The 20,446-nt window shown below is 44.3% G+C and overlaps 1 protein-coding gene across 1 annotated transcript in view; it reads right to left on the reverse strand.

The window, feature by feature from the left end:
• Positions 1 to 20,446, reverse strand: part of SLC43A2 (solute carrier family 43 member 2) — a 132,193-nt gene that overhangs the window by 37,161 nt on the left and 74,586 nt on the right. Inside the window, exon 6 of the mRNA XM_068270290.1 lies at positions 2,159 to 2,251. Within this exon, the coding sequence (XP_068126391.1) occupies positions 2,159 to 2,251 (93 nt within the window). The remainder of the gene's footprint in view (positions 1 to 2,158; positions 2,252 to 20,446) is intronic.

The raw sequence follows: 20,446 nt of genomic DNA on the forward strand, positions 1-20,446 counted from the left end.
GCAGGAAAAAACTTACTTTCTACTGCTATGCTGGGCCTGTGTTAGAGATAGACTCTATATGCTGGCTGTTAGAAAGTCCTTGTACAAGTAAAATAAAGATTTCTAAGGTTTTGGCAACTGAACGAAGAGTGTCTCATGAGTAAGTTTATTTGCTTTTAACAGGTGAGAGACACACGGAGGATGCCATATTTATTTCCAGTTGCCTGGCTGTCCTGCTGATCTGTCTGGTCAGTACTGACTGAATCACACACCTGAAACAAGCATGCAGCTAATCTTGTCAGATTTTTGTTAGAAACATCTGACCTGCATGCTTGTTCAGGGTATTTAAAGGCAGAGGATCAACAGCACAGCCAGGCAATGTGCATAGTTTAAAAGAAAATAAATATGGCTGTCTCCATATCCCCCTCACCTCAGGTATTTTTAAAGTCCCAAGCCAGGCATGATTTTTATATGCATTTAATAGGGCTTTATTTTATCTTATCATGTATATACATGCTTTGTTAAAAAAAAAACAAAAAAAAAAACAACACATTTTGGATTTTGCCGAATCTGTAAATCATTAAAACAACTATTGTTTAACTGGATAGGATGATAGAGGCTTTGATTTGCTAATGTCAGCTTCAGTCTTTTGGATGGGAATTATGTTAGGAAACATTTTGCTCATCAGTAGTAAATGATAAACTCCATTGCTGATTAAATTCATATCCTCTGGGGTTCTTATGAACAGAAGCCATTTCATTTCTGCTTTTTGTGAAATGGGAGTAAGTTGCAGCACCCACAGGAAACAAATACACAGGCAGAACCTAGAATTGCAGTACAGGAAAGATACACTTTCCAGGGCTGGAAGGCCTCAGGGCTGACTGGTGCAAGCCATACACGATAATCCTGTTATCTAGGAATACCAAAATATATGGCGTAAACAGAATCCCCTGATAACACAGGAAAACGCAACGCAGGAAGCTGGAGAGTTCCTCTTCACATCTCATTGACTTCCTGTTCGTAGTAATGGCTAGGTGTATGCTGATTACCATGCTGGCTTGCATCTGTAATATGACTTAAATGTATGCAGGAATTGGATTTTTATTTATCCACCAATAGAAAGGCTTGTGATGACAAGTATCTATGGGCAAATGCTGTTGAGTGCTGCAGAAACTAGGTAGCACTTGTGTTTCACAAGCTGACACCTGATGCAGTAATAACAGTGATAAATCGTCAAAGTAAAGGCAATCAGGCCTGGCAGGAAAGATAATAAGGACCTCAGGAATACAGGAAAGATCATTAGAAACCCCTAAGGCCTTGGCAACGCTGCTATGATGTGCAGAGTAGCTAAATGGCCTGAACACTCAGTGCTGCAATCGTATATTTGTTTATACAAACCCTGCAATTAACACCACTACCCTAAGTACCGTCTGTATCTACTAAACACAATGACGTAACCTTTTTAGGAGTACCCTATTTAAACATTACTTTAATTACAGCCTTTAAAAAAAGTACATTTGTGATATTTCTATTGAAATGTACCTACAAGGGACAGGGCCTGTTACTGTAAACTAAATCCACATCACTACTTGATATACGTAATGAGATTGAGCCCCCCGGTCCCTCGACAAAAAGTGCTTAAAAATTCATAAAGACCCCCTCACCAATCCAACATGTTTCACCTGCTCAAATGGAACACTTCATCAGGGGATGAAAAGTGCTCAGGGTGCAAGTGCATGTGCAACATTCAAATATACATTTCAATAAATATCATACAGCCTTTTGGCTTGATCATAGCAATAGGCTTTCTGCTCTCATAGCACCCAGGTGAAACATGTTGGGTTGGTGGTGGGGGCGTTCTTTATGTATTTATAAGCATTTTTTGGTCGAGGGAACAGGGGGCTCAATCTTGCTACGGATATAGTGACGTGGATTTAGTTTACAGCACCAGACCCTGTCGCTTGTAGGTCAATTTCAATAAAAATATCACAAATTTACACTTTTTAAAGGCTGTAATAAAAGTTATGTTTTAATAGGATCCTCCTACAAAGGTTACTTCATTATGTTTAGTAATTAAATTAGAGTATGTGCTACTGAATCTACCCAGAAGAAACAAAAAAAGACCTGAAAAGCAAACGCTTGTGTGACAATGACGGATCAGAAAAATACTAGTACTCACCTTCATGAAGGGGAAGGTTACAGCGGAGGAAGCATAAGACCCAATCATCAGCGCAATAAACGTCGAACGCAAGTCACCAAACATGTTGGGCAGCTAGAAGAAAAGCGAGAAAGAGTTAACTGTGGAGGGGTTACTTTCTGATATTAACAAGTGACAATGGCTATGTTATGAAGTTATCCAAATTTCATCTCCACACAGCTCAAGGTTTGCCTCTAAAAGGAAATGAAATGATGTTATCAGCTTTTATTTGACAGAGGGGTGATTATACAGTAGGGTCTGGCTGACAGTAGTTTATTGTGTGGGCATTGTTCTCCAGTTTACTACACAGCATGATCCCGCAAAGTTATTATGTCACGCTCCACTGGAGGTTCCGTACAAGGCAGCAAGGCCTTTGCAGTGATTTTTAAACAGTTATTTCATTTTCAGCACAATGTATAAACAATAGCTGAAACACATAAGCTACTGTGGAAAGATCAAGAAGTGCATTATCATAGCTAGGAGAGCAGCACAATATTAGAAAAATGTATCCTGTAGGTGAATTAAGGTGGTATTCCGATTTTCCTAAAGACTGAAAACCAAACTCACAGGTTGGAGGCCCAATATGCAGGAAAAAAAAAACACTATGTAATGTATGAGTGCCAAAATGTAGGAAAATGCTCATAACTGATCACAAGCAATTTAACTCATGGGAGAAAAGTCATGATAGATGCCCACTGCATTTTCAAATTGTAACTGGGTGAAGCTCTCATCACCTAACATTTTCAGTGGCATAACGTATTTTTCAGCTTATAAGACGCACCAAAAAACGCCATTTTTCTATGCATTTTCGCATTTCGATTTTGAAAAAATTTAGCGTGTACACGATCTCGAAAACACGTAAAAAAACATTTTTTGCAATGGATCCAAAAATTGCAGGAATTTTTTCCCTCACTCTTGCGGGTAAAAAAATGTCTTATAAGGGAAAAAAATACGGTATTCACCCTTCTGTAAGAAGCCCTACAAGCAGGGCCGGATTTCTGGCAAGGCCACATAGGCCATGGCCTAGGGCACCAGAAATTTAGGGGCGGCTCAGTGAGGGGCAGTAAAGCTGTTTTATGCAGCCATCCCTTTATACAAGGACAGCTTTAACCTTTGAACTCTCTGTCCTGTACTTGTGTCATCCCTGCAAGTCCTGTAAGCGCTATCCTGCAGGTACACATCAGCCTAACTCACATGGAGACACAATGGGTCCATCATTAATGAGATGGCAAACATAACATAAAAGTTGTTAAGGAAAATATAACTTGTAATCTATACACATATTACTGAAATAGCTATTGTCTGTGACATCCAATGATAGAAAGTAAGTAGATTTCTCATTGGGGCACACAGAGACAACAACCATACAGATGGTTTACTGTAGTTGGCCTTTGGCGGTAAAAAGTACAAATCCGGCCCTGCCTACAAGTAATATGATCCTGTCCCTAATCCAAAGGACCATACTTAAACTACGTTAGTACTGCTACCATATCTAAACCTCATTGTTTTCATTTTTTCAATTCACAATGTTATTAATATCATACCTTGTATGTTGCAAGCCTGAAATAGATTTATAGGAATTTATGTATAATTATTTCCCATATCAATATATAATAAAAGCATTTGGAGCTAGGGGTACCATACAGAAAAGATACATAAAAGAGTTGGAGTAGAGGATTGCATGTGTGGTGGTACCATATATAAATGAGTTGGAGGTGAAAGTTTAATGTGTGGGGCTACCATACATAATTGTGTTGGAGTAGAAGGTTTCATGTGTTGGAGAACCATAAATAAATGAGTTGGGGTAAAAAGTTTTATGTGTGGGGGTACCATACATAAATGAGTTGGGGTAGAAGGTTTCATGTGTGGGGGTACTACACATAAATGAGTTGGGGTAAAAGGTTTCATGTGTGGGGGTACCATACATAAATGAGTTGGGGTAAAAGGTTTCATGTGTGGGGGATACTATATATAAATGAGTTGGGGTAAAAGGTTTCATGTGTGGGGGTACCATACATAAATGAGTTGGGGTAGAAGGTTTCATGTGTGGGGGTACTACACATAAATGAGTTGGGGTAAAAGGTTTCATGTGTGGGGGTACCATACATAAATGAGTTGGGGTAGAAGGTTTCATGTGTGGGGGTACTACACATAAATGAGTTGGGGTAAAAGGTTTCATGTGTGGGTGTACCATACATAAATGAGTTGGGGTAAAAGGTTTCATGTGTGGGGGTACCATACATAAATTAGTTGGGGTAAAAGGTTTCATGTGTGGGGGTACCATACATAAATGAGTTGGGGTAGAAGGTTTCATGTGTGGGGGTACTACACATAAATGAGTTGGGGTAAAAGGTTTCATGTGTGGGTGTACCATACATAAATGAGTTGGGGTAAAAGGTTTCATGTGTGGGGGTACCATACATAAATTAGTTGGGGTAAAAGGTTTCGTGTGTGGGGGTACTACACATAAATGAGTTGGGGTAAAAGGTTTCATGTGTGGGGGTACTACACATAAATGAGTTGGGGTAAAAGGTTTCATATGTGAGGGTACCATACATAAATGAGTTGCAGTAGAAGGTTTCATGTGTGGGGGTACTACACATAAATGAGTTGGGGTAGAAGGTTTCATGTGTGGGGGTACTACACATAAATGAGTTGGGGTAAAAGGTTTCATGTGTGGGGGTACTACACATAAATGAGTTGGGGTAGAAGGTTTCATGTGTGGGGGTACTACACATAAATGAGTTGGGGTAGAAGGTTTCATGTGTGGGGGTACTACACATAAATGAGTTGGGGTAAAAGGTTTCATGTGTGGGGGTACTACACATAAATGAGTTGGGGTAAAAGGTTTCATATGTGGGGGTACCATACATAAATGAGTTGGGGTAAAAGGTTTCATGTGTGGGGGTACTACACATAAATGAGTTGGGGTAGAAGGTTTCATGTGTGGGGGTACTACACATAAATGAGTTGGGGTAGAAGGTTTCATGTGTGGGGGTACTACACATAAATGAGTGTGAGTAGAAGGTTTCATGTGCCAGCCCCTAAGCCAGCCTTTCTCAACCTTTTTAGATAAACGAAAGAGCTGGCAGGCACTCGGGTGTGAAATATTGTGACAGGCAGATAAACGACAATGCTACGTGCTCAAGACTCGAAGGCAAAGTCTGTGCAAAAAATGTAGAGGAGAACATGAAAGGTCTGGCACTGTAGTTTTAATGTCAGCATGGATGAAAAATAATGATGCAAAGAGTATCAAAACATTTGTGGAAGTGACATATTGCAGTAGATTCTTGCGTGCAGCATGTTGATGAACAAAGTGTCACTATGCAAGTATTCAAAGTGCTGTACCTGGTTGTAAGGAGGTGGCAGGTGTGGGCGCCAATCTGGTGCACGGCCTGACGACCGTTTCGCAGGGCAAAGTGCCTGGCTTCTTCTAAGGGAAAGTGCACGAAGTGGCTAGAACAATGGCGGACTTAAGTATGCGTCATCCGCATACTTCCGGTCCGCTGTGTAAGGCCTTCCTCCCCTCAATGATTGGTCCGGGCATAACTGCGTAGGAGAACAGAGGAGGGATGGGCGCGGCCAGCTGGTGTGATCACAGGCGCGCGTCAGTAGTGATGCTGCAGCCATGTGATCTGAGGTCACGCCTTCCCTTCCTCTCTGTACAGCTAGACGCGTAGTAAACGCTTGTAAATCAAAGCGTCATATGGTTGCTATAGTGAGCGGGATAGCTACGCCCCGCATAGATACTGGGGGACGCAGGAGCCCGTCAAACAATACACAACCAGCCTAAATAAATAGGCGAAGTGCTAAAAACCGCTGTAGAGCAGCAGTTAAAACGCATGTAAAATAAGACAGAGATATTCTCACATGTCGGGGCTTATTAGCCCAATGGCTATGTGCTGAACTAGGCAGGCAGCTTCGGGACAAAAAAGTGTTACAAGAGGGGAGGAGGGATAACAGTGTACCTAAAGTGAGTGGAAAGGGACAGAAAGAAGAAAGGGTAAGTGAAGTGGGAAAGTGGAAAGGATGATGAGGGAAAGTGATAGGTACACCGTGGGGAGAAAGGGTGAGAAAGATAGGGACAGCCCAAAGAGCGACCACGTAAAAAAGGCTAGACTGGTTCGTCTGATGGCAAGTTATGAAAAGGCGAACTGCAAGGAATACTCAATCAAATATTGTATCCACAAACATTGATTAAAATTAACTTTAATGGGTAAAAATGGGAGCAAAAAGGGGAGGGTCCCCCATTAAAAGGAAAAAGAAGGAGAGGGAACCGACCGAGTTCTCCCAAATCTGAAGGGGCAATGTAAGGACACTGTCCCCTCAAAAAAAAACCCTAATGCCAAAATAGGAACCGTCTAAGGGGCAACAAAGGGTGGCGAGGGTAAGGAAATGAGAACTTATGGATCGAGAAAGCAGGCAAGGTCTATGTAATCGTTAAGACCCAAGGCACCCATTGCATTGGTGCGCAAAATCCAGTGCGCTTCTTGCCTGAGCAGGAGTTTTTTCCTATCCCCACCTCTACGGGGGACGTTACATATATCAATAATTGCAAAAGAGAACAAATCAGGGTTCTTTTGATGGGCTTCTGTCATGTGTTCGAATACTCTTGGGCATCCTTTACCCTTAGGCAACAGTCGTGCATGCTCCAGGATGCGTTCTTTTGCCATTCTCGTAGTTTTGCCGATATAAAAACGTTGGCACGGACACCATAGAGCATACACGACATACTTGGTTCTACATGTAGCAAAGAAGGTTACATTGTGTGAAATTGGGCCCAATTGGAACAGTCTGCCCGTTTTAAGAATATGGCAGGCTTTGCAAAAACCGCAACGGTGATTGCCTGTGGAGGAGAACCCGCTCAGCCAAGTGCGCTGTGAATTGGCGCGAAAAATCACTGTGGACCAAGACGTCACCGATTGTCGGTGCTCTTTTGAAGGCTATCAAAGGTTGAGGTGGTAGACTGGCTTTTAACACTGGGTCTTCAAGCAGTGGCGTAGCTAAGGCGCTTTGGGCCCTGATGCAAGTTTTATAATGGGGCCCCCCAAGCACTCAATACATAACAATTGATACAGCGCACCAAAACCTGCCAATGGCAACTACAGTGTCAGAGGTACAAGAAGGGGATGGGGAACAGCTTGTTAATGATTACCACTATTCAAAGTATCTATAGAAGTGATTATTATGAGCACAGGACCAATAGAGAACTAATACTGTAGTTGAGGGAGGGCTCCTCTGGCCCAAGGGCCCCGATGCGGTCGCTACCGCTGCACCCCCTATTGCTACGCCCCTGTCTTCAAGTAGGAGTGACCAACTCCTGTTGAAGGCCCATTTTATTTGTTTGGCCATTGGGGAGAATTCGAAGGAGAAAGCTATTGTCTCTTTGGTTTTAGTGGGGGCCTTTCTTCTTACTAACTCCGACCTATTTCTCAAGGTGGCTTTTCTGATGGCTTGATCAAGATCTTTCTCTCTATACCTTCGAGCCAAAAGCCGCTGTTTGAGATCGCCCGCCTGCTCTACGAAGTCTTGTAACTCTGTATTGTTCCTGCGTAAACGCAGGAATTGACCGTAGGGGAGGGACTCAGTGACATGTTTAGGGTGGTAACTGCTCGAGTGTAAGATGGTGTTGGAGGCTGTCGGTTTACGATAGCCTTTCGTTAGGATGCCCTCATGTGTAACAGCTAACTCTAGGTCGAGAAAGCAGACGCTTTCTCGTGACCATTCCATTGTAAATTGCATGTTTACGTCATTGTGATTCAGATACTCTAAGAAGGATCCGAGTGGGGTGTCTCCTGACCAAAAGGCCAAGACATCGTCCACGTACCTGGACCACACTCTCAAGGCTGAACGGAAAGGGTTATTATCAGAGTGGATATAGAGTTCTTCCCATGCGCCCAAGAAAAGGTTTGCATATGTACAGGCAACCGGGGTCCCCATCGCGGTGCCTGAGACCTGCTGGTACCAGGTTTCATCAAAGAGGAAGGCGTTGTGTGTAAGGACAAACTCCAGACACTCACACACAAAGTTATTAAAGATGGCGTCTTTTTTGTCTCTTTCGAGGTACATCCTCACGGCACTTATACCGTCAAGATGTGGAATCCTGCTATGAAGACTGGTGACATCGATGGTCACCAACAGGTCTCCTGTGCACGATGATGAGGACCCAAGGCCCTCGAGGACGTCAATAGTATCACTGAGGTGTGATGGAATGTGTGTTAGGAGTGGCCGGAGAATGTGGTCCAGATACTTGGACAATCTCTCCGTGACCGATCCCAGACCCGACACAATGGGTCGGCCCGGGGGATCGGTCAAGGACTTATGGATCTTTGGTAGACAATACCATACCGGCTTAACCGGGAAGGAAGGCAATAAATTGGTGGCTAGAACGGGAGTTAGACAGCCATTATCTACCCCTCTCCGTAAGAGCGACCTCAAAGCAGTGTGGTAGCTGACTGTGGGGTCCCCTTTGAGGGGTTTATAAGTGGTTACATCCGATAACTGTCGTAGAGCTTCTGTTTTATAACTTTCAGTGGAGAGCACTACAACAGACCCTCCCGTATCCGCCTTGCGGATCGTAAGGTCGGGGTGGTTCTTCAGCCAGTGGAGGGCTCTGTTTTCAGTAAGGGTTAAGTTTGGCGAGTCTGTAGGATATACAAGAGCTCTTATTTCGCTGTCTATTTGTTTCTCAAAAAGATCAATACAGGAACCTGCTGTTGTGGGGAAGGGCATAATGGATCTACACGGTTTGAACTTCGTGATATCATGCAGTGGTACTCCAACCAGAGCTGAATCCACTAGAAGTTCGTTGAGGGCAGAGATTTCTCCAAGCTCTTTATCTTTCCAGGAGCCCATTGGGCTGAATCCCAATGGGCCTACTGTAGATTTATCGAGTTTTTGGGAACCCATCAGGGAGAGAGTTTCTTAATTTCTCATTTTCCCGAAATGATGTTTGATGTTCAGCTTCCTGACTCCTTTGTATAGATCCACTTTGAATTGTGCATAATTAAATTGTTGAGTTAGAGAAAAGTTTAATCCCTTATTCAAGAGGCTCTCCACTCCTTCCGGCAGTTCCACTGTGGTCAAATTCACCAAGTTGGTTTTGATGTTAGAAGGCATCTCGGCTAGTATGTCGTTTTCCTCTTTTTGCCTTTCCCTCTGGGTTTGTCTTCCCAAGTGACTTTCTTGTCTTTTACTTCTTCCTCTCCCCCGCCTGATGCGCCGCCTAAAGGGGCGTCTGCGGGGTTTGATGAAGGTCTTTTAGGATTCCGTTTCTGGCGTGGTTTGGGGGTCTCTTCTCCACTCGATTCTGAATCAGTAGTCCAGTAGCCTCTAGGTTTTCTCGGGATGTTAGGCTTTCCTCTAGGTTTTTGGCCTGGGACTTGGATCCACGAAAAAATACGGCCGAACTTGTAGTCTTCTCTGTCGCGGAGAAATTTATGCAGTTTCCTTGCTTTGATGTTGTCCTGCACTGTTGCCAATCTTTTATCGATTTTCTCGATGGCGTTCTTAAATTGTTCTTCTGTAACCAATTTTCGGTACTCTGTTTTATTTTCTGCTATAGCGGTCGTCAAAAGATTAAGTTCAATTTTGCTTCTATTCAGAACGATCTCCTGTAAACGAGCTGAATGCTCTAAAAACTCCTGTTTCCAGACTTCCAAAAATTTGGGGTCCTGCCTGTATTCGGATGGTTCTTGATATCTTCTAAACCCTCTGGCCACCAATTGCTCTCCCCTGTACCTCTCCAAAGTGGTCACTGTCCAGAAGACTCCCACCTCTCTTCGCACAATCTCCCCAGGTTTTGTTCTAGCACCTTGGCGCCCACAGAACAGTTTGAACTGCTGGATCCACTGGTATTGGAGAAAAAGCTGGTCAGATCCGACCTCCCTGCGGTGACGTGGTCACCGTGGACGTTAGCTGGCTGGTCAGCAATATCAATCTCTTCTTGAGGACTGTCTTCCCCAGAGATAGACATATCCGGTGCTCAATGCCCAAAAATGCAAAAAGCAAAGTACAGATAAACGAAAGAGCTGGCAGGCACTCGGGTGTGAAATATTGTGACAGGCAGATAAACGACAACCAGGTATGCTACGTGCTCAAGACTCGAAGGCAAAGTCTGTGCAAAAAATGTAGAGGAGAACATGAAAGGTCTGGCACTGTAGTTTTAATGTCAGCATGGATGAAAAATAATGATGCAAAGAGTATCAAAACATTTGTGGAAGTGACATATTGCAGTAGATTCTTGCGTGCAGCATGTTGATGAACAAAGTGTCACTATGCAAGTATTCAAAGTGCTGTACCTGGTTGTAAGGAGGTGGCAGGTGTGGGCGCCAATCTGGTGCACGGCCTGACGACCGTTTCGCAGGGCAAAGTGCCTGGCTTCTTCTAAGGGAAAGTGCACGAAGTGGCTAGAACAATGGCGGACTTAAGTATGCGTCATCCGCATACTTCCGGTCCGCTGTGTAAGGCCTTCCTCCCCTCAATGATTGGTCCGGGCATAACTGCGTAGGAGAACAGAGGAGGGATGGGCGCGGCCAGCTGGTGTGATCACAGGCGCGCGTCAGTAGTGATGCTGCAGCCATGTGATCTGAGGTCACGCCTTCCCTTCCTCTCTGTACAGCTAGACGCGTAGTAAACGCTTGTAAATCAAAGCGTCATATGGTTGCTATAGTGAGCGGGATGGCTACGCCCTGCATAGATACTGGGGGACGCAGGAGCCCGTCAAACAATACACAACCAGCCTAAATAAATAGGCGAAGTGCTAAAAACCGCTGTAGAGCAGCAGTTAAAACGCATGTAAATAAGACATAGAGATATTCTCACATGTCGGGGCTTATTAGCCCAATGGCTATGTGCTGAACTAGGCAGGCAGCTTCGGGACAAAAAAGTGTAACAAGAGGGGAGGAGGGATAACAGTGTACCTAAAGTGAGTGGAAAGGGACAGAAACCTTTTTACCCTGGAGGAGCCCTGCAAATAACGTAAACAGTTTTTTGATCTTAAGGAACCCCTGCATTTATTTTACAGGAGGCGTGATCTTTAAAAGCCGGCCTTAACCCCCCCCCCCCCCCCCAAAAAAAACGGTTGGGAAACTAATAATCACGTGTTATAACTGTGCATGCAGTTATCTTATAAAGCACATTTGTGACACAGCTTTCCTTTAAAGGCTTTGCCTGAGAAAAGAGACCATCTGCCAACTGCCTGAAATGTTATATAAGGTTGGTAATGTGTACTTATGTGCCCCTTAAGTCCTTTCCAAGAGTTAGAAACGGCTGCCTCAGTAGGCATGCATGACCCCAGTGGTATGCACACCTGGCGTGTCTTTCCTCTCCAACCAGACAGGCACTGGAAGTGGATATTCCTAAGGTAGTTTGTAATCTCCTCTGCATTGCTAATCTGTTGAATGTATGTTTCACCTGCTTGCTTATTTACACAACACTAGAGGAATTCTTTCAATCCACAAGCCAGCAGCCTCTTAAACTGCACCTTGCTAAGAATAACATCAATACCTGCACCCATGAAATCTAACTGCAAAACAACAATGTGAAGAAATAGCTGACTGATACAATGGAGAACACAAGTGATCCAGCAAACCTGGACTGTTTTTTTTCTTTAAGTGTCTGAAATCAAGGTGGCAAAGGGTTGATTCATAAAACTTATGCCATTAATTCATTCACTATCGTATTTATAGAAAATCTTTAAAGCATCCAAAATGCAGTGAAAAAAATGTACTGAAAATAAGGTGTCCGTTAGCCTCTGACGAAGCAGGCGATACCCGTGAAACAGCCACTTCTCGCACCCCTGCTGTAACTGATGTGCATTAACCTTCTGATGCCCGCCTCTTCTTCACCTTAAGGCCCGGTTCACATTAACGTTCGCTATCCGGATTTTCCGGATCTGATCCGGAACGCATACTGTACAAACGGAACGTACGTTCCGCATAGCAATGTAAAGTCTATGCGGACGTTCACACGTGTCCGTTCCGTACAGTACGGAGCCGGATCGGGTCCGGACTCCGGACTCTTTTCCAACATGCGCTATTTTTTGGGTCCGGATCTCCGGCCGACGGAGCCGGACCTGAGCCTGGCAGCACCATCAGGATCACAGAAACCAATGGGAAACGGAAGGCACAGAACACACTGCCTACAAAAACCTGAAGTTCTACCCCACTTCCTATGCGTATCCAAGCGGCCATTTCGGATGGGGACACATGGGCCAAGCATGTCTGGAGTGGAGCAGCAGTGACAGACGTGCTGGAGCTGTTTGGCAGAATGTCGGAGGTGGAGGTGAGGCCTACAGCGGAGGAACCTGATTCTACAGGTGCACCTTCTGCTGACCCCAACATTTTTTTTTTAAAATTTCGCTATTTTTTGCCCACAGATCCGGATGGCAGCCTGATGCATGCCTGATACAAACGGACCGGATCCGGATCGGAACCGTACGGTTCTGATCAGGATCAGGTCAGGATCCGATCAGGATCCGGTCCGTTTACTTGCCAAAACGCAAGTGTGAACGGGGCCTTACTCAAATTAATTTATAGATTATTTACTCAGTCCTTTGTAAAATCTTTGCTCTCCCTGATCTACATTCTAAAATGTATCACAATAAGTGACAACACATTGTTTATACCAGGGGTGCCCACACTTTTTCAGCTCGGGAGCTACTTTGAAATTTGCCAAGTCCAAGAGATCTACCAACATTTCAAATGCTAATAGCTTCAAAAACCTTCTCCCCTACTTATTGTCATGAACAGCCCCAAGTAGAGGTCGCCAGGAATAGGTGCTCCCAGTATAGATAGCTAAGTATAAGTGCCCCCAGTATAGCTAGCTAGGCATAGATGCCCCCAGTATAGGTTGCTAAGTTTAGGTGCCCCAGGATAGGTAGCTAGGTATAGGTGCCCCCAGTATACTGTAAGTAAGCCAGGCATAGGTGCCCCCAGTATGGGTAGCCAGGCATAGGTGCCTTGGCACCGCCCCCAGCCATGACGCCACCTGAATGACGCACATCAGGCCATGTCATGGCAGAACTGCCCCTGGCCTCTGCCCTTCAGCCATGCTGTGTGCTGCTCTACATAGGGCAGCAGAGCAGCACAATTTGATGGAACGCAGCTGCGATCTACCCCGCAGTCGTTCGCAATCTACCGGTAGATCCTGATTGATGCAATGTGCACTCCCGGTTTATACCCTCACTATTCCCTGACCTGCTAACACTAATCACAAATGATTTCTGTACAAACCCTACAGATTACTAAACTTTACCTTTAGATTTACTAAATAAGGCTGTCAGAACATGTTCTGTTGCTTAGCAACTTGGAGAGATCATTCATACACACCTATAACTGTTGTTTATTCCAGGGATGGGGACTCTCTCCAACATTTATTTTAGTATTCTAATCTTAGACAAGCAACTATGTGTTCAAACAGGAAATAAATTATTTGTAAGTATCTACAGGATGAGTTTGTAAGTTATAATTATTATTTGGTATTTATATAGCACCAACATCTTCGAAAGCACTTTTACAGAGTGTATATTCTTGTTGGAAACTGTCCCTCAGAGGAGCTCACAACCTAATCCCAACCATATTCATATGTCCATTGTAGTCTAGGGCCAATTTAGGGGGAAGCCAATTAACTTATCTGTATGTTTTTGGGATGTTGGAAGAAACCGGAGTGCCCAAAGGAAACCCACACAGACCACAGACACGAGGAAAACATGCAGATGGTGTCCTGGATGGGATTCGAAACCGGGGACCCAATACTGTAAGGCGAGAGTGCTATCCATTACCTTTTGCTTAGACTTTCTTTCTAAAAGCAACTTGTTATCACTGGCCTTGTCCATAGCTCTTCTCTCCTTTCCCCTGCTCTTGATGGGGAGACAGTTTTATCATCTCTCCCTGACCTGTCTGTGGTAACCAATACCCTTTTAAATGGGCACATTCTCTGAGTCATTTCTAAATCCCTCTACTCTGCTTTTGTAATCATAAACAAGCACATTCTGTCTGACCTCGCAGAACACCAAGTCCGTCCCTCCTCCCTCGCCACCAAAAAGCACTCAATCACTAGCAGCTCTCAGTGCACACAATAATCTGCGTAGATTGGACCAGGTTCAACTGATGACAATGATCACGGCCTTCAGAAAGAGCCTGGCAATGAAGCATGCCCTTTATGGTACAAACACTGTTCTCTTTATTAACATCTTCCTTTCTCTACACGGCCCAATGTATAAATTGATTAAACCTGAACTTGGTCCACAGTTGCTAAGAGGAAAATGTGCTTATCGTTCTACCCCGGAGTACTGTACAAGGCCAGACAATGCTGCCAATGTTAACTGAGAAGTTGATCACATTACCATGGAAAAGACTGGATCAAGGCATAGCATATATGACTTTCACATTCATGCTGCCATTGCTAAATATGGTAATCTGCTTCGGTGACTTTTATTAAACATCTGATGCAGTGACATAAAGATCCCCAGAGGTAGGATTCACTGGATGGGTTGTACAACCTTGTCCAGTCAATGCAGTCTGCCACCCTGCCCTGATAAGATGGCTTTCTTTCTGAGTAAAACGCTCTCCGGCTGCTTACAAAATAAACAGGAGAGCTGAGTTTTGGCCACCAGTAGTAGTACAGCATGTCATGATGATGGCAGGGAGAGGTGGCAGTGCTTCCCAAAGCAGGCTGCATCTGAATGACTAACAGCAAAGGTGTGCAGAGCCTAATTATAGGCAGGGGACACATCTTGCATTCAAAACAGATGCACCGATTTTAACATTAATGATGATGCGTGGATGATTTTGCTCAGTTGGCAATCTCAGATGTCTATGAATAGCCTTAAGGTGGCCACTAATGATACAATTCACCGCATGATCATTAGAAACAATTGTTCAGGACCACTAACAGATGAAAATATCCTAACCAATCAAATCAGATGAACCAGTGCCCACTAATGACACAATCTTTTTTGTCCAATCTTACCATATCTATACAGTAGAAGGGTAAACTGAGTGAATATATTGGAATGAATAAATGGATATTTTACGTAGTCCCTCTTTTTACACATAAATGGTAAGAGTGAATAAAAAAAGATTGTATCATTAGTGGGCACCATAGGGAATATGTGTGATAGACCCTGATGATATGAGCAGCAAAAATGGCTCCTCATTTCAACAATTTCCTTTACTACGGTAAGAAACACCTATTTCTCAGCTGCCGGAATGTAATGCATATTTTGGTGTAACTGGGTTACCTGCACACCTGACACCGTCATTTCTGCTGTCTACTGGACCTCTTTTGCACCAGAACCTTAGGACTTTCCTCCCACAATCTGCTCCAATGTTCTAGGCCTGTGCCTAGTCATATCATTCTTCATCACCCACACCAAATCATAATGCTTCTGTCACTGCTACCTCCCTGACAACCTAAACCTGGGACTAAATTTAAGCCCTTATTAACCATAACCTAATAGTTCAGCTAAACCTGACTTTAACCAGCATACATTCAATGATGCCTAACCCTCCCTATGCATTGATCTGTCAGTAATCTTAACCACTTGACCTCCAAGGGTTTTTAAAAATAATGAAAATGTATTTCATTTTTCTATGGGAAGGTGTATAATAGGGTATTTGGATGTGGTTTTACTTTTTGGCCACAAGATGGAGATACAGAGTTAGTGTGTTCTAAAAATAGAAACAGAACCAAGTGTTTATTATTTGTTTATATTTGTGTAAACACAGGGGCGTAGATACTCTATCTGGTGGTGGTAAAGTACTAAGGGCCCTTTCACTATAGGGCGATTAGCGGGCGATTCCCGAAGCGCTAGCGCTTGTTAAAGCGCTAGTGCAATTGTAACCCTATGGCAGTGATTGCACTGCCGCGATTGCCGCTGATTGCAGGCATTTCGCAATTAACGGCAATCGCAAAACTTGTTACTTACAGCATTTTCTCGCGATCGCGATATAGTGCTTATAAAAGCGCTGATTGCGATCGCTCTGAATCGTGAGAGTGTACAGTGATTTTACCGCGCTAATCATGGTAAAAATCACACGCGCAAAATGGTAGCACTAAGACTTACAAGTGTGAATGGGCCCTAATAGCGTCATCTATCCTATTGCTTCCTATTTCTCTGTGTCAATAGAAGCACTGGATTACTTGTGAGCTGGCTGGGAAAGCAGGTGTTTTTGGCACACAGTCGTCTGTTGGGTCTCCGACTATTCATAGACAGCAATAGAAGTTTGCGACTATGGGTGCCGGGGACCTGAATTTGGGCGCACAATAGTGGGACTTGGCGAAGACATATTGCAGGTCATTTTCATTAGCTCTATAGAGCTGTCCAGCTTTCCTCCTAGTGCTGTAACTGGTTTCATTGTATGTCCCCTAATCATTATCATAACTATAACCTAAGTCCAAGTCCACTAGCCCTCAGCACTAACATTCCCTGACCAGTGACCACTCTAGCAATACTAACCTATTGGGATGTGGAGTCCTGATGAGTCTTAACACTAGCCCTCAGCACTTACATTCCCTGACCACTCTAGCAATACTAACCTATTGGGATGTGGAGTCCTGATGAGTACCAACACTAGCCCTCAGCCAGGGCCGATTCTTGGGCAGTGCGGGCAGAGCGACTGCCCTGGGCGCAGACCGGCAAGTAGAAGAACAGGGGCACAGACAGAAGGACATAACTGCTAGGGAGCTGGTGATACGCAGTGAAGCCAAATGGAAGAAGAAAGAAGACTACCAGCGCGATCACTTTCCTTGATTCCTCCTGGGCTGCCTGCGTCAAGACGTCAAGTTATCATCACGTCACCACCGCGTGATGACACCTGATGTCCTGTAGTGGTACTGCAGGCTGTCAGTGTGCGGCGCCCATGGAGGAGTCGGCTTTCCGGGTTCTCTTCACCTGTGTGTTTTCCTGGTTCCTGCTTCCTCCTGGATGAGCGGTCAGTCACTAGTAAGTAAGCAGATCTACTTGTGAGTAAGGGTTCCTGAGTCCATGGGGGGAAGGGGTGCCATTTTTACACCCTCGCTCTGGGTGCAATTTAGCCTAGAAACTGCCCTGCCCTCAGCACTAACCTTCCCTGCCCAGTGACCACTCTAGCAATACAAATCTGTTGGGATGCGGAGTCCTGATGAGTACTAACACTAGCCCTCAGCACTAACTTTCGCTGACCACTCTAGCAATACTCGCCTATTGGGATGAGGAGTCTTGATGGCTGCTAGCAGCTAAATGTGTTTATATGACCTCAAATAGTAAGCAGTCAAAGAACACCCTGCATCTTTTGTTTTATTCATGTTTCCATTATGCCCCAGGAATACCTGAGTTATATCAATCTTGGCTCTGTAAGACTGTAACACAGCACTTCCCATGTGCTGCCAAATAATTTGCAGAGACACATTATTGTTTCTTGGTTTGGTATTAGAAGTCCAGGAAATAAGGATGTCTCCCTTGTGCTCTGCAGCGCTGTGTTACTACTTGTGTTACAGGAAATGTGCTGCTTGTGAAAAGCAGAACCAGAAACGGCTATGCACACATTATTCAGTGGGACATCGTGTTCTTTATGCTGTGTTACTCGGCCAAGCATATTAACTTGTGTACCAAATTATTAGTAATAGGAAGAAAATGACGTTTGCCTGCTCTTTGTGTTTTTGCAGTGAGACCTACTTTTGTGTTTGTAGCACTTCTAGATGTCACGCTGTGTCTATGAGTCACTGAGTGACATCTAGTCCAGGTGATATTTCACTGCTCTGCTGCTCAGAATATTGTATTAGAAATCAAAGGATACCTCCCAATACGATGAAAAATCCAGGCTGTAAGATGCAGGGAATGTGTGTATCATCATAAAGTGGAGCTCCGGAGAACTGAACTGTCTCTCCCTGCTGAAGCATTTGTAATGATTCTATAGCAGCAGTATTGTCCTCCCAAACCTCTGCCATCCTGCAGAGCCAGAATGCAGACTCCCGCTATTTCCTGATTCCTGTATCACCCGCATGCTCCACGGATCACACTGCTTATTCATCTTCTAATTAAAGGAAAGGTGACACAGTAAACTGAGAAGCTGAAACAGGAAGTGCGTATCATCTAACTGGTTATCCAGACGAGTACAGGTGTGTGATTTAAAATACTCTCTGTACAAAAATGTCTTTGGTTCAGGGGTGTAACTATAGGGGAGCAGTCCCTGCAAGTGCAGAGGAGCCCCCAACTTCTAACCTTACCGCCCTCCGATACTTTACATCAGGTATTGTTGTGGATACACTTGTGGCTCAGTGTTAGAGCTGCATGGGTTGGCAGGTGTTAGCCGCAATAACTTACTCGCTCGCCCATCTCTGTGGCCATCCCCACTTGTGTCCCCTCAGCCTGCCCCTAGCTCAGTGTTGGCCACCTAAGAGGCAGATGCTGAGCTGGGGGCGGGCCGTGGCAATGCAGGTGGGGGCAGCCCCAGCCTGTAGAACACTTCAGATGAAAATGGTGGCTGCAGTCTTGCCTATGGAGGAGGCGGAGTTTCAAACCTCTAATTGTTTACGGGCAAGTGGGTGAGGTATTGCTGCTGACACCTGTTGATCGTTGCAGTTCTAACAAAGAGCTACATAAGGGCTCTTTCACCCTTTTTAATGTACAGTACAAGCTCAACAGGCTATCGGGGTTCCCAGCACTGGAACCACAAGGAGGAGAGCGACGGGAAAAGTCTCTGGATTATCCAGAGGCTTCCCTCTACTAAGGTAAGTACCCATTTGGGATACTTTTTTTTTACTACAGGTACACTTTAAGACCCAGTGGATAAGTTGGCAGAACTGAGCGCTACTACCAGGTTGAATTTTGATCATGTGCAAGTGCTGTTTCCATGCTCCGCCCCTGTCACTGTCTCTGACAGCATCTTGTCACTCCCCTTTACTACAAGCTTTTTACAGTAATGCTGGGTAAAGTAGTCTGGTTTCTACTATTCTATCTAAAGGCAGCCATACACTGGTTGATTGCCAGCAGATCGACCAGCAAATAGATCCCTCTGTGATCGAACCTGATCAAAGAGGGATCTATTGGCTGCCTACACTGCAAACAGATTTTGAATCAATTTCACTATGAAATCGATTCACAATCTGTGGAGCTCCTGCATACATTACCTGATCCGGCCGGCGCGAGTCCCCCGGTCTCCGCTGTCTCTTCTCCGCTCTGGGCTTCAGCCTCACTCCACTTCCCGTCAGGGGAAGTTTAAACAGTAGAGGGCGCTCTACTGTTTAAACTTCCCCCGACAGGAAGTAAATGAAGCCAGCCCGGAGCCCAGGGACTGCGGGGACATGCGCCGGCGGAACAGGTAATGTATTGCTGCTAGCGTCGGTCGTTGGACAATCAAACGCCGCTATCGGCCCACTCCCGACCCGCCAGCGATCTGCGATTGACGGCTGAATTCCTCCTGTGTTTCAGTTACCCGGACATTTTTCTCACAAAACCACCGACAATCCACATTCTGCCATTGCCAATTATCGCTATTGCTACCGACTCCGCTTTCCGCTAACGATTTCCGCATTCCGATGCGGATTTTCGCTGTAATTTCCGCCAACTTTAACATTGATTTTCTTAAAAACTGCAAGGTCTTTTTGAAATATTTTTTTCCTCTTGTTCCCACTTCTCTGCTTAAAATTCCCTGAAAATGTGGTGTTTCTAGCAGTTGGTGTCATACCGCATATTGGTTCCAATGCAGATTTTCGTGGTAATTTCTGCTGAATTTAAAATCGATTTTCTCAAAAACTACAAAGTCTTTTTGAAATATTAATATATAAATCTTGTTTTCATTTGTCTGCTTAACATTCCCTGAAAATTTGGTGTTTCTAGCTCCTATGGGGGCTTTGCTATTAACCTCTAAAGTCGGCATAATACCGCATATCGGTAATGCGAATCTTCTGCATTTTACATTACAGTCAACAGCAGCCAACTTTGGTGGTTGATAGCAAAGCCCCCGTAGGTTCTACAAACACCAACTTTTCAGGGTATGTTAAGCAGAAAAGTGGAAACAAGAGGAAAAAAATATTTCAAAAAGACCTTGTAGTTTTTGAGAAAATCGATGTTAACACTGGCAGAAATTACCATGAAAATTAGAAACGCTATGCGGTATGATGCCGACTTTAGAGGTTATTGGCAAAGCCCCCTTAGGTGCTAGAAACACCACATTTTCAGGGAATGTTAAGCAGAAAAGTAGGAACAAGAGGAAAAAAAATCTTTCAAAAATACTTTGTAGTTTTTGAGAAAATTGATGTTAAAATCAGCGTAAATTTCCGCTATTT

Source organism: Hyperolius riggenbachi, chromosome 2, assembly GCF_040937935.1.
Source record: "Hyperolius riggenbachi isolate aHypRig1 chromosome 2, aHypRig1.pri, whole genome shotgun sequence".
Classification (NCBI taxonomy): Eukaryota; Metazoa; Chordata; class Amphibia; order Anura; family Hyperoliidae; genus Hyperolius; species Hyperolius riggenbachi.